The 14,597-nt window shown below is 43.5% G+C and overlaps 1 protein-coding gene across 1 annotated transcript; it reads left to right on the forward strand.

The window, feature by feature from the left end:
• The first annotated feature begins 7,411 nt into the window (after window positions 1-7,411).
• Window positions 7,412-14,597, forward strand: ptpn5 (protein tyrosine phosphatase non-receptor type 5). The gene is made up of 12 exons (XM_070907706.1): window positions 7,412-7,681; window positions 8,309-8,431; window positions 8,540-8,635; window positions 8,866-9,125; window positions 9,295-9,487; window positions 9,954-10,038; window positions 10,367-10,446; window positions 10,625-10,762; window positions 10,888-10,998; window positions 12,621-12,781; window positions 13,096-13,209; window positions 14,504-14,597. The coding sequence occupies exons 1-12, from the start codon at window positions 7,412-7,414 to the stop codon at window positions 14,595-14,597; spliced, it is 1,725 nt and encodes a 574-aa protein (XP_070763807.1).

Consider the following 14,597-nt stretch of genomic DNA (forward strand, 5'->3'; position numbering starts at 1 on the left):
TTCCCAAAGTAAATATTGAAGTGTGTCAAATTCTTGGTATTTGAGTTTTATTTTAATAAAGAACTTCGCTCTTCTGTCTTTATACAGGGTGCTGTGTAGATGGACGTTTTGTTAGCAGACCTGACACTGTCTGTTTTGCCAGGTTTGTCTGTGTCAGCCAGTCTCAATGGTCAGGTCGTGTACACTCAGAGCACATTGTTTTGTTTTTTTCAGGCCGAAACTTTAGAGTTTGATTCACTTTCAACAGCCTCGTTTCACTCAGGCACCAAAAAAAGCTCTAAAATCCCGCTACATGCTACCTGCCCACCAAACAGCAGACAAAGTTAGCTCCTAGCTGGTGAACATTGTGGAGCATTTCGCAGATAAAGAGACAGATATTTCTCAGGAGACTCGTCAGGTGACCAGAAACACATCCAGATGAATGCTGATGTTGCTTTGAGTCCGCTGGATGTGTATTTCAGCAATTGTTTGCTAACAAGTTCGCCATATTAACTCAAAAAGGTGATAATATGCCAGCTTTTACAGCTTGTTTCTGCTGCCCCCAAGTGGCCAAATTCAGCTTTAGATGATTTGTTATAGTTCACTATGTACACTGTAGTAATGTACACTGGTGTTGTATGTTGTACAGTGTGTACAGCCTGTGTGGTCATGACAATAAAGCAATTGAATTTGAAAAAAAAGATTGACATATGTGTTCCCCAGTATTTGTGTTGATCAGAGAGTGGCTGTTTCTGCTGGTCAGTTCAGAGAGCTGACAGGGAAAAGCTACCATATGGCAAGACAGGAAGGAGGGAGAGAGAGAGAGAGAGAGAGAGAGCACAACACACTGAAGGGGGGAGAGACAAGAAATGACAGGAGGTTGTAAGGAAAGAGAGAGGGAGAGGACAACAGAGGGGGAGGGGGGAAGCGTAGGAAGCGAGAGGGACTGCGCGAGAGGATAAGCAAAAGCAGCGAGAGCACGAGGTCGACAAAAACGATGGAGATCGGGGAAAAAAAGAGTGTAAAAGTGAGAGATGATGTGTTTCTCACTCAAGATGAGTGAAGCAGGGTGAGAGAGGTGGGTGGCAGAGCCTACAACTTGGAAGCTGAGGAGGTGACAGTGGGGGGCGTTCACTGCTCAGTGATGTGTTATGATCCAACCCCCCCCCCACACACACACACACGCACACACACACACACACACACCATCACCACACACACACACACACACACACAAATGTGTTTGGAGGACATCACATTGACTTACATTCACTCATGGAGACTTATCCTAAAAAATAAGGCTTATTGTCAGCGAATCCCTTAAAAAGACCAAAACCACCAATGTGTTATTCCGTCTCTTAATACTTTCTGACTCTCCTGCCCTGTCTGTGACTCTCAGCCCCAAATCCACTCGTTCCTACTGAAGACATACATCTTTAAAAATGATTTCATTTTTTAAAAAGGTAAAATAATTTCCTAGATCAGCTGGGCACCACAGATTTTTGCAAACATTTCTCAAACTGGAGAAAATAGTGCATTTGTTGGGTACTGTTTTCAGCAGCGGATTAATACATATTCGATGCTCTTATGAGTATTTACGGCAGCAGGATGGTGTATGTGGGATTGACACCAAATAAAGTACAGTGGTCATGCTCATGGTGATGAAGGAACATGTCATCCAGTGCAACGTTGTGGCTCATTGACGTGTTTTGAATAGTTTTCAGGCAACAATTGAGGTCTATGGCACAGATAATAAGCTATATCAGGCTTTGGTGACACAAAACTTGTTAGTAGGATAAATGTGCTGTTGATTCTTCTCATTTTCATATATTTTTATAGGGTTTGTTGACAATGATTATAATATAGAATATAACCAGCCTTACCTTTTAATCATATACCATGTAGGAACCATCTTAATGTGACTGTATGAACAGATTCATGTGCCCACAATGTGATTAATACACACACACACAGTCTCTCTCTCTCTCTCTCGCTTTCCAGCTCCCTCGCTCCCTCGCCTGCTCTCCCTCATTCTGGCTCTGTTGCCAAGGCTACCGTACAGCCTCTTGCTGCATATACCTAGACGAAGCTGCCGCCTGTGGATCTCTCTCTCCTCCAGGATACAAACAAAAGAAAACCCATCAGACTTTTATATCTCCATCTCTCTTTCACACACAGACACACACACCCACGACCGTAGATTCTGCCTCTCCTAACCTCTCACACACGTCCTTTGCCTCTCACCGTCGGTCGGTCTCCTTCTCACATGCAAACACACTCCTTCTTCTCCCAGACAGAGCAGCAGTAAAGGGATTGGCGTGGTTCTTGGTGTTTGGCTCCTGGTCTTTGGCTCAGAGGGAGCAGAGCGCCAGATGGCGATGTGAAGACGGGCTCAGCCAGGTAAGAGGACTTATCCTAACCAGACTTAAGGCTCTGGGTGAGTGACTGTTCCAGCCCTCCTCTACTCCCTCTGTCTCTCCCTCTTTCCCCCCTGTGCGACATGAGGTGAATACCAATTCCTCAGCAAAGCCCCCACGGTTCGTGTGGCTGCTGCGCTTCCCTGGCTGTGAAAAGGTAGGGATCTGTGATGTAGCCTCGGCTGTGCGTGCATGTTTATTTTCAGATTATTAAATCTGATCATTTGCCAACAGGTTGGTTTCCTCGACGCTGTTATAACTGTGTGTCTCCTCTCTCGTCTATTATCATTCAAAGCTTGATTTCCTCTGTGTTGTATCATGTCTATGTGACAATGTGGGAGTTACCAGAGAGAGATGCAACAGTCCACCTCCCTGGGTGATTCATTACTAATCCATCCAGCTCTGCACTGTGTGGTCGCTCTAGCTCACCGTAGTCATGTACGTGATATGAATGGTGTTTTGTCTTAGTATGAATGACTGCCAGAGAATGCCATTCCTGCACTGGTGTTTTGATGCAGTGCAATCATGTAACACAATCCTTTGTCACCGGGAATCCAAATTTATCTCCAGCAGCCTGTAAATCAATTTGCTATGCAGCACATTTCAATTATTCATACAGTATAGCTTAGGCTGAATTGTAAGTTTATACGTGTGTTAATGAAATTTCTCATTGAAATGCCCCTGGAGCTGCTGCAAGAGTAGGAGTGTATGTAAACAATAGAGCTGATTGATTATCTGTCTGTGTGATATACAGGAGGAAGCTGCAGGCTTGCTGAGTATTTCATTTTAAGGTCACTGTGAGCTTATGTGTGTGTGTTGATATCAAGATTTTATCCGCACGAGTGTGTGTGACAGGGAAAGGTTGATGAGGCAGGTCTTGGCCCTCGTGACTTATCTCACGTTACCATGCCATCATCACTTTTCAGTAAGAGCTTCCTCTTACCTCGTCTCCCTGCCACATTCAGCACTTCAACAGCGCGCTCGATACTTCACGCGCTTTTGATTCGACCTGGAAACAGGAAAAGCTGCTGTACCTGAGATTTTGCTGTAATGATGGGGACACATCAGACAAAGCAAAACAAATCCTGACCCTTTTTAAAAGGAAGAAAAGCAGATTTGAACACATTATTCTTCCAGACAGAGACACCGGGAGCATCAGGAATGTCCATTAAAACACGAGCCAGCTGTCACCAAAAAGAAAAAAAAAAGAGATCGCTTTAATTCCCCTTGTTCCTGATTGCAGGAAAAGAGCTTTACACAGCTGTCAGCAGACAGTCATTCCTGGCCCGGTGGTTCTCGTGGGACAGAGGCCACGGGGCTTACTGTATGGCTCCGTTTAGACTCAGCTGGATGTTGGGTGCTTTGAATGGACGCAGATCAATGGAAACACTACACACATACTCTATTTGAAGGCTGAGGGGGTGGTGTTTGTAAGGACCCAAAGACAGTAGACCTTCAATGAGGAATGAGGCCGAATCAGCTGCCAGGTTTGACTTGTTTGCCATGAATCCACTTGGCCTGGTGGTACATTTTTCTCAGAATAAATTAAATAGTGATGTAATTACTTTAGGAGTTTAGTGACCGTTAGAATGTCAACTGTGTTTTATTAAACTACCTCCCTGTGCTACAAGCTTGGTATTGTCAGTCACTGTCTGATTTTGTGTAATTTTGAATGACAACTTTGTGTGTTATGTTACGTGTGATGTGATGCCTCCAACAATCAACAGGAACATTGTGTATAAGCTAGAAACAGAGCATTTTTAACACAGCTTTTTTTTTTATCACTTTCGGAGCATTAATAATCTCCATCATCATTGTTCAAACCCACAGAACTTTATTTTAAATTCTAGTGGGGATCCCAGAGTTTCCAAAGATACCAAATATGTGTGTCGGATGAGGCTGAATTTTGGAGAAATGTATATAAAATGATGTACAAGACATCTAGAATATCTCCATTAGATAGGTGGTGAGGCCACAAAAACAAAAGGAGTTTTGGTTTGATGTTTTTTTTCATTGTTAACATCATGTAGCTGCGATGAAGAGCTGTAACAAGCTGGGTTAAATTCAGGGCCACACTTACCACTGAGGACACTGAGGTCATGTCCTCAGTATTATTTCTGGTACTGGTACGTTACGTTCTATATACTGATTCCAGTATTTTCTAGATTACTTTATATACATTCTGCTACCCTTAGGCCTATAAATAAAAATGTATATTTCCCCACCAGAATTCTTGGCAGTGAGAAAAGACTTTGACACAGCATGTTGGGAAATAAAATACAAACAATATAATTAAACGGTTAACAGATGAAAGAATTTGAGACTTTATTTTTGGTGTCTGGTCAACATCGAGGGGTGAGGGGGACCTATGACTTTGTATTTGTAGCTACAGCCCTGGTTAAATGTACTAGACAAGCAAGTACTCAGCAGCCACAGCAAGTGACTGAAGATATTTACCTCAAAGAATAAAAGCAAAGAGAGGCAGAATTTTTCTAGACAAACGTGAATATTGTCACTGCTCTCCCAGTGCAGATGTATGTTTGTGCTTTTCATGCAGTGTGTCTGCCAAAGTGTGTGTGTGTGTGTGTGTGTGTGTGTGTGTGTGTGCACGCTACAGCATGTTGGTTGCTACAGTTACCAAAACGCCAACCTCACTGCGTCACTGCTTCAGACAACCTTCAGACAAAAAAGAGCCGCTTTTCCTCCCATTCATCCCTCCATCCACTCATCTACCTGTCCATCTATTGTTTAAAAACGGAAGCAGTTTCTCTTATACAACACAATCTGTGTGTGTGTGTGTACATTGTATGTATGCACGTTGCCATGACTACGGGCATACTGGCGTCATCACTTCAAAACCACCTTCGCAGCAAGCAAAGAGAGATAGAAAAGGACTCACAGCAGCTCCCCTCTGTTCAACACCTGCACTCTCTCTCTCTCACTCTATCTCTCTCTCACACACACACACACACACACACACACACACATAGCTCCTGCTACTGGTGTGGTCTCATATTCCGCTGAGCTCACCTCATTCGTTCAACAGGGTCCAGTGGCACAGAAGGAGAGGAGGGGAGATGAGAGAGAGGAGAGAGCAGAGGAGGCTCGACTTCATGCATACTGATTCGACTGGAGCAATCTGAATGTATCTCTGAGGGTGTCTGCTTAGTCTGGCTCGCATCATCCCTGCCTCTTAAGGAGGGAGAGAGAGGGAGAGAGAGGCAGAGGAAGAAAGAGAGGGGAAGAAATATTGACAGTTTACTGTGTCACCTTACATTACGATCCTCCGCTCATGAAAGCACAGCTGGGTGCTGACGAGGGTGCTACTCTGATCCATCTTTAGATGAAACAAGATTACCAAACCTGTCTCAGCGTGACCAGTAGAGTTTGAGTCACAAGGTGTCTCTTCTGTATATGTAGCATCTTGGGACACGATTGGGAATGTGTTTAAATTACCTGTTTTATTTCTCTGACCTTTACTTTTGAATTTTGAACACGTGAGATGAACACATGTCTGGCTGTTGTCATCTGTCCTTCAGATTTGACTCTGCCTCACAATGGCTGACAACGGCTGGTTGCCACAGGATACAGGATTTAACTTGATCATGTGATCTGACTCCCTCCCCAGTTCCCTGCCATCTATCATTGGTGAGTCATGTGACAGGCTGTATGGTTTTTTGTTTTTTTAATATTCCAGTAAGCCAACAGGGACATCATTTTCTTCTGCATTGTTGGTTTGGTAGTCATTGATGAAAACTTGTTCCAAACTCACTCGTGGCAAATTTAGCCATCAGCAACACATTCAGACAAAAGTGATATGTGCGCAAACAGTACACCACCACTCTCATGGGCCCCCGCATTCACACATCCGCACAAACCACGTGGCGGTAATCAGCCAAATGTAAAAAACACCTTTATTAATGGTTGAAGGACAAAAGAGCAGGGCGGAAAAGGGCTTTGAATACACTGCTGACTGATACAGAGGCTGTGTATGTGTGTGTGTGTGTGTGTGTGTGTGTGTTGTCAGTAGATGATAATGCTCAGGACGGATGAGAGGGATGAGAGCCACTCTGTTGCCAAGGCAACGGACAGGGCTGTAAACACGCTACCCCTGACTCATCTCTCCACAATAGAGCCTCTCTCTTTCTCTCTTTTTTTCTCTCTCTCTCTCTCTCTCTCTCTCTCACACACACACACACACACACACACTCTCTCTCTCTCTCTCTCTCAAACACACACACACACACACATACTTTCTCTGTCTCAAACACACACACACACACACACACACACACATTCACATTCACAATAGAGTCCAATCTGAGGGAGACAAGAGGATCCGGAGATGAGAGCCACTCCAAGCCGCTTAGCTATACATCTGAATAGGTCTGTGGAATAAACGCATCTCTTTTTGTCATATACACGCCCGTTTAAAAAACACACTATCAGACAAACACACACAACCTGACAAACACAGCCAGCAGGTAATTGAACTGGAAATCAATATGTAGTCTTGTTGAATTTTCCTCTGTGCACGTGCATTATTAGTAAAGCAACAAACACAAAAAAACCCCATCAAAGTGTGATTACTTACCAAGACATGTTAATGGTCACGTGAACAGAAACAGCTTTATTTTGAGAAGTTTGAAGTATGTCTGCATGTTGAATGTTGTTCACACAGGGTGTCTTATAATCTAACACCAGTCAAAGGTCTCAAAAACAATATAAAGCCATAAAACAACACAACCCACATTGGCCTTTTTTGTGTGTACAAGGAGTTAAAGCAACAACTACAGCACACACTGTATGCATTTAATTTAAACAGTGTTTTTTGGACATTCTTTGAGATCACACACTCTTAATCTTTCAGTATTTTGTTAGATTTTCAGATAGTGTACATGGCAAATACATAATAAAAAAGTCAATGTGAAACAAGGTCAGAATCCAGCTGTGAAAGAGAGGCAAGACATGTGAAATACCTTTAATACAAAGGAGCCTCATTTAACAGGGGGATCATGACCCGCCGGCTGAGCAGCTCCACCCGTTCCCACACTGAGGACTCCATCTTCCTGAGGCCCGACGAGGACCCCGTCTGGCTGGATGAGCCCACAAAGACTGAAAAAATAGGCGACGGAGCCCCTAAAAAGGATGGGCTCCCAAAATGCAAAGATGGACCCACAGGGGGCCAAAGCCCACAGGGAAAGGAAGTGTTCATGCACAAGGTGTACGCGCTGGTGATTGAGATCCACTGCTGGGCTGCACTGTTTGTCGTCTCCCAAGTCACGGTATGTGAATGGACGTCAGTTGAAACCAGAAAAATTAAGTAAAACTGGATTTTTACTCAAATGTCTGCTTTAAAGTAGACTAAGATTAAGATGACCTTCCTGCACAAGCTTTGGTTTTCAGCTCAGCATGTAGTGGAGATGTAGTGTAATTGCAACATTAACAATGCAAATGACACGTTACTGTGACACTTGAGCACAAGTTATTCTCTCAACTTGGCCCTTATTTTTCCACAAAGATTTTCTTATCACATGCGTCATTACGTTGTCATACTCTCTGAAGTGCTTTGGTCGACAGTGTACTTCATTCCGGCAAAGGTTTTAGGCTAAAATTTGACACCTCTTTAGTATTTATTCCCTCTTCCCATCTCAAAAAACAGGACAGGTGCAACAGGACAGGTGCAACATTATCATACGTATAAATCATACCCTGTAAATGTGGCCATGATTATGACACCAGACTCCATGTGGTCAATTTACATATTTTTTATGCGTGCGTAATAGGCCTTATTCTTTTATTCTCTGTTTGCTTTTCACCTGAGAGCAGCCACAGCGCTGCCTGATTACCAGTGCATGAATGACTGGAGAGTGCACAGTGACAATCTGCCTTCCGTCCTTCTCTCCTCCAAGGGGTACTGGGTGTTTTTTGTGGTGGAAGGAAATGGACCGCTCTCTTCCATCTACAAAGCCCTGCAGGTCATCGACTTCTACCTAGGCTTCATCTTACCCTGCCACCCGATTTTCGGAACGGATGTAAGTGTCAGTCCTGGATTCGACCTGTTTGTTTAGGCTTCAAAAAAATCCAGTGTTGGTTGTGTCTAACTGCCTCTTCCCCTGTCTTTCTCTCTCTGCACTGGCCAGTCCATGGTGTTGATGAGGGAGGTGGTAAACACCAGACAGCACAACTGGATTGTCCTTGGAACTGCAGGCATCGGAGTGGCCATCTGTGTTATCATGGTAAAACACTGGACGGACCATTCACTTCCTACCCAAAACATTTGATCATTTCTGCTTTAATGTGAGATTAGGGTGGATGTTGAATTATTGTCTTTGAAAGAAACTAGATAGGCTGGATCATTCATTTGCAGATTGGCTAGGTTCTTACTTGATTGATTTGTTTATTGACTGATAAATGGATGGGAAAAATGTCGTTCACTGCCTCCCTCCTCCCACTAACCTCTCCCCAGGTTGTCCACATGGTGTGTAAGTGGCGTTACGGCACTGGCTTGTGGTCGTCAGGAACAGTGTCGCGGGTGGACTTTGGTGATCGGCGTCAGTCTGTGAGCCGCCAGCCCTCCTTCACCCTGTCAGAGTGGACAGACGCTCAGGAGGATCTGCTGGACATGGACCCTGTGCCCCAGACGCCGGTCTTTGAAATGGGCACTGACAACAGGACGGAGGGAGACGCCGCCACCCTCACTGTCACACCAGTGGGGCTCCAGGAGAGGTTAGAGTCTGCAGGCTGGGGAGCACTTTTGGAAATAGGAGAACTGGGTTTATTTGTTTGCATTTATATCTGGATCTGGAGGATCAGGAAGGCATCTACAGATGAGCCAATAGGTAAACACACACTGTACGTCTATATGCATTTGTATGATTGAATATGTATCACACAGGAGGGGTTCCAACGTTTCCCTGACCTTGGACATGTGTACACCGGGTTGCACTGAGCCCTATGGTTACGGAGCCCAGCTCTCCCCCCGAGACCAGACGGCCCAGGAATACCTCCGACAGGGAACACACACCCTGACCCCGGCCATGCTACACACACGGGCCATGGATGACCAGAGCCTGCAGGCTGAGTTTTATGTGAGCGCAGCAACAGCAGCTCGCCCACCTACACGCTTTAGATTAACAGGGATGAACAGAGACTCACCGGAAAAGACGTACGCTGACACACACAGTCAGACACAGGCACAAATGCACACACCCACACACACACACACACCCAGCGGAGCTCTGCACACACCCGTAAGCTTTTCCACTGTCTGTTAGTGGGCGAAGGAAGGATGGATACAGGCATATTTGCATACGAAAACCCACAGAGGATTTCAGTGTCTGCTAGGCAGAGAGATGTGCGTTGAAGACCATACACAAGTTGTCCATAGAATTCAATCTCGTGCAATTAGACAGTAACCGTTTAGTGTGAAGGGCAGTGAGTTTTGGGTGACTTAATGTTGGATATTATTTTCTTACTGTTTTGTAAGAAGACTTCCGCTCCATATTCTGCAAGGACTGATTGTTGTTGCATCCATTGTTCTGTGTCCATCGGCAGGAAACTCCCATGAACTTTGTGGACCCTAAGGAGTACAACTACCCAGGGCTGGTGAGAAAGAACCGCTACAAAACCATCTTACCCAGTGAGTGCAGCTGCAACAGTCACCAAAAAGAGATAACGCAGTAGTGAATTTGGCTGTTTTGTGTCTTGCTTCTCTTTAATAATTTCACATACTCATCAACTATTTAGCTCAGATGTGTTTGTAAAAGGTCTGTCCCTGCACCAGAATATTGATACTCGCAGTGAGACACAGCACATAAAATGAAACGAACCAAACTTGTAATAAAACTGAGCTGTAAGGTGTTATACGGTATATGCATGAATCTCCCATTGTCTTTCGCTGTTATCTCTTTGAATCACAACCCATCTGTCTCTCTTTCTCATGATAATCTCATACTGTCCACCTCCAGACACACACAGCAGAGTGATCTTGAAATCACAGGATGAAGAGGATTTCCTCACTACCTACATCAATGCTAATTATCTCAAAGTAAGTGAAAATGTGTGTATTTACAAGCAATCTCTTGCCCCAGCACAACTCTGTGATGAAGCCACTGTAACTTTATTTGTTCTCCATGGAAGTGACCCCATGTTCTCAGTGTCTCCTGTAGAAACAGATAACATGACTGGGCATGTTTGTGTGTGTGTGTGTGTGTGTGTGTGTGAAGGGTTATGGGGGTGAGGAGCGTGCATACATTGCCACCCAGGGTCCCACCGTGAACACAGTGGGGGACTTCTGGCGGATGGTGTGGCAGGAGAGAAGCCCAATCATAGTGATGATCACCAACCTGGAGGAGAAAAACGAGGTTGGTGTGGCAAAATGCAGCATAAGTAGGATGATGATGGATGCATTAATGGATAAATGGACAGATACATTGATACTGGGTAAAAAAAATATCCACTTGAGTGTCCATTGTGTCTACTGTTGCAGAAATGTGCGGAGTACTGGCCCGAGGACACTGTGACCCATGAGGGCATCGAGATCACCGTCGTCACGGTAACCCAGGAGGATGACTACAGTCTGAGGGTGTTTACTTTGAAGGTGAGACACAGACAGACGGTTAATATGGCACACAAGAAGGGCGAATACAGCGCACAAGATTACAATGGTAACTAGCTATGCAGTTACGGTTTTATTTCTGAATTTACTGGAGGTGAATTGAATTTAATTTCTGGTGCTCACAGCATTCAAACTTTGTACTGAAACAAAGAGTTTACAGCCACACTAGCACCTCTGTGAGGCTGCACAGCGGTGCATTGAGCTAGCTGGTAACACATCAGCATGCTAACGTGCTCACAGTAACAATGCTAACATGCAAATGTTTAGCAGATATAATGTTTACCATGTTCAACATCTTAGTCTAGCATGTTAGCATGCTAACATTTGCTAATTAGCACTAAACACAAAGTACATTTTTGACACTAATGTGAACCTCATGGTGGCTCTAGTGGAAAAGTCACCTAAGTCATTTAAATACATCCTCTGGGGAACATGACTGTCTGCACATAATTACATGGCAATCCATCCAATAGATGTTGAGATATTTCAGTGTGGACCAAAGTCATGCCACTAGTGTGGCTAAAAACAATCTTTCCAGAATAAATGCCCCAATTATTCTGGATAATTCAGAGAGCTCACAGTTTTCATTGGAACTTCTTTCAACCAAACATCACAGAGTCACAAGGACATGGTTTCTAGAGTTTCTAAAGTTGTTGAATTTTTTTAATGTACATTTTGAATGTTGTTAGGAACACAAATTCAATTCCTTTCCCAATCCATTGTGGTAGTGCGGCAGTAAAAATAAGACCAAAACTTTTTTTCACTCTTACCTGCAGTATATCTGTTGACAACTGTGTGTGTGTGTGTGTGTGTGTGTGTGTGTGTTTTCAGATGATTGGTTGTGTCCACACATCTGATCTCTGAAGATTAATGCTGTAAGACCGTGTAATAAAAACATGAAGCACTGCAGTGTAGACTTGTAGTCATCACACCAGATTGTGATCCAGGGTTCTCAACATACCAAGCAAACACTACCCAAGTTTTCTTTTTGCCAAAGTAAATGTTTTTTATCAGACAGTTTCATCAGACACAGATGTGTGTGCTGGGCGGTGGTTTACTCAGTCTTCCTGATGTAGCCGTACTTTCCAGTTCCATTCATGTGTTCATGATGGGTGCTTTATATTTAATTTGGGGTCACGGTGGCATTGGCACTTAGCAAGCTAAACATGATAATTCAGTAAATGCAGGCTGCATCTGATTACTAAGCACCAGGGGATCATTTTATAACTGTGCTCTGAGTTAAAAGCTTGTTGTTTATTCAGCTCCGCTGGTTTATGTTGTCTGTCTGTTGGATTAATGATCGTTGTCAGACTGACACTCAGGGAATAGAGGCAGCTGATGGACTTGATTATGTTACAGTGTAGGCAGGGGAGGAATAGACTATGTAAGCTCTTTTTTTATAACCCTCACTCTTTTTTTTGCTGTCTTGCTCTGCCTTCATTGTTGTCGTAGCAACTAACACCAAGGTAACAATTTGGATGTACGTGCAGAGCAACAGGCTGATCAGAAATCATTCTCAGTCTCATGTACATTTGTGCGCAACACGATCACATCCGTATGTTTCGCCTGAATCCTGTCTGTGTGTTTGTGTATCCGTGTACCAGTGTGGGGAAGAGGAGCGTAGTCTTCTGCAGTACTGGTACACCTCGTGGCCTGATCAGAAGACTCCAGACAAGGCTCCACCTCTTCTGGAGCTGGTGCAGGAAGTGGAAAGGGCCCGAGAAGAAGCCTCGCCCTCCGCTGGCCCTATAATTGTCCACTGCAGGTACAAAAGTAGCTTTTTTGTCATATAGGGACAAATAAGGAGTTCATGTACATTCAGAAGGCTCTGAGTCAAAAGGCCCATAATAAACCCATGTCGATAATATACATGCATAGGGCCAAATGCAAATCGCCCAGTTTCATATCAGAGGAAGCAAAGCATTTTCCTTCTTCCAATCTTCTGCCATCTGATTTCTCCAAGGAGAATTTGGCATTAATTGAATTAGTGGGATCAAAGCAAATCAATACACTGATCCATCCATTTTCTCCTTCACCACCCTCCTCTGTCCCTTTACCCCTCCAACTTTTTGTCTGCAGTGCTGGAATTGGTCGAACTGGCTGCTTCATCGCCACCTCCATCCTGTGCAAGCAGCTGAGGACTGAGGGTGTGGTCGACATCCTGAGAACCACCTGCCAGCTCCGTCTGGACAGGTGAGATATTCTCAGCCCTTATCCACGCTCACGTCTATCTTTAGTTCTTGGCATCAAATCTTTGTTTGTTGTGGAAAAAGAGCCTGGTTGACTTAGTTTCAGTTGATCTCGTTTCAAATCATGAGCTAAAGGAAAGTCACTATGAGCTCAAGCTTGAATAGTTTACCCAAAATGAAACTTCAGAGAACATCTAGAGTTTAGGACATCCAACCACTTTGTTAAGCCACTTAAGTCAATCACAGCTTTCTTGCAATATACTGAAATTATTGAGTTGATCTTTTCACACTTCTACCATAAACAATAAAATGGCCACCTAATTTCTAAAGCAGCATAATTTAAATGTTTTTCTAGCCAAGAGTATTAATCAAACAAATATGGCCACAAAATGTTTTTAATTCCAATATTACATTAATATTACATATTATTACATTTTAACTTGTCCTTCATAAAAGTAAAGCTGAAATTAATTCAATGTGTGAGACATTAGTTTTGATTAAATTGAGATAAGCCGATACAGTAAGTACTGCATTTTCATAGCAAAAGTAGCCAAAGTACTCAGTTTTGGGTTACAAAAATATAAATATATATTATATATTTATATTATTTTATTCTGTGTTCTGAATTTCAATATCAAAAATTGAAATTTCAAATTTGGGTGAACTGTTCCTTAAGACAGAGCCACAACATAGCTCTGTGCTACAGCAACTATCTTAAACTATCTTAAGAAAAAAGATAAGAGGATGATTGGAAATTGTATAAAAGGCAATGTTGACAGCACATATAGCTTTTGATGAACACCATACCAAAGATCTAGCATACTTTGTACCCTTATAAAAACAAGAATAGGTGTCTACAGTCAAGCTGCCAGCCCTGTGAGGCTGTCAGTGGAGCTTTGGGCTAAATGCTAACATCAGCATGCTAACATGCTCACAACGGATATGCTAACATGCTGAAGTCAAGCAGGCAAAAATGTTTACCACGTTCACCATCTTAGTTTGGCAAATTGACACAAAGCTGTGAAAATACTGCAAACACAAAGCACAGCTGAAGTTGACGGGAATGTCATTAGTTCTGCAGGTATTTGACCACAAACCAAAATTCTGGAGGAATTAACATTTTGTTCTCATGATGGTGCTGCTTTTGCTTTCATGGCAATCCATGTCATACATGTCAACCTTATGGTGGCACCAAATTGGTGGAACGACTGACCAACAGAGCTACACCGCTAGCGTGACAACAAGAAAAAAAGTTCTATGTGACTTATTGTGCTTGTCTTTCTGTGTGTGATTCTCAGGGGTGGGATGATCCAGACGTGCGAGCAGTACCAGTTTGTGCATCATGTTCTCAGCCTGTATGAGAAGCAGCTGTCTCACACTGCTGAGGAGTAG

The sequence above is a fragment of the Enoplosus armatus genome, chromosome 6 (genome assembly GCF_043641665.1).
Source record: "Enoplosus armatus isolate fEnoArm2 chromosome 6, fEnoArm2.hap1, whole genome shotgun sequence".
Classification (NCBI taxonomy): Eukaryota; Metazoa; Chordata; class Actinopteri; order Centrarchiformes; family Enoplosidae; genus Enoplosus; species Enoplosus armatus.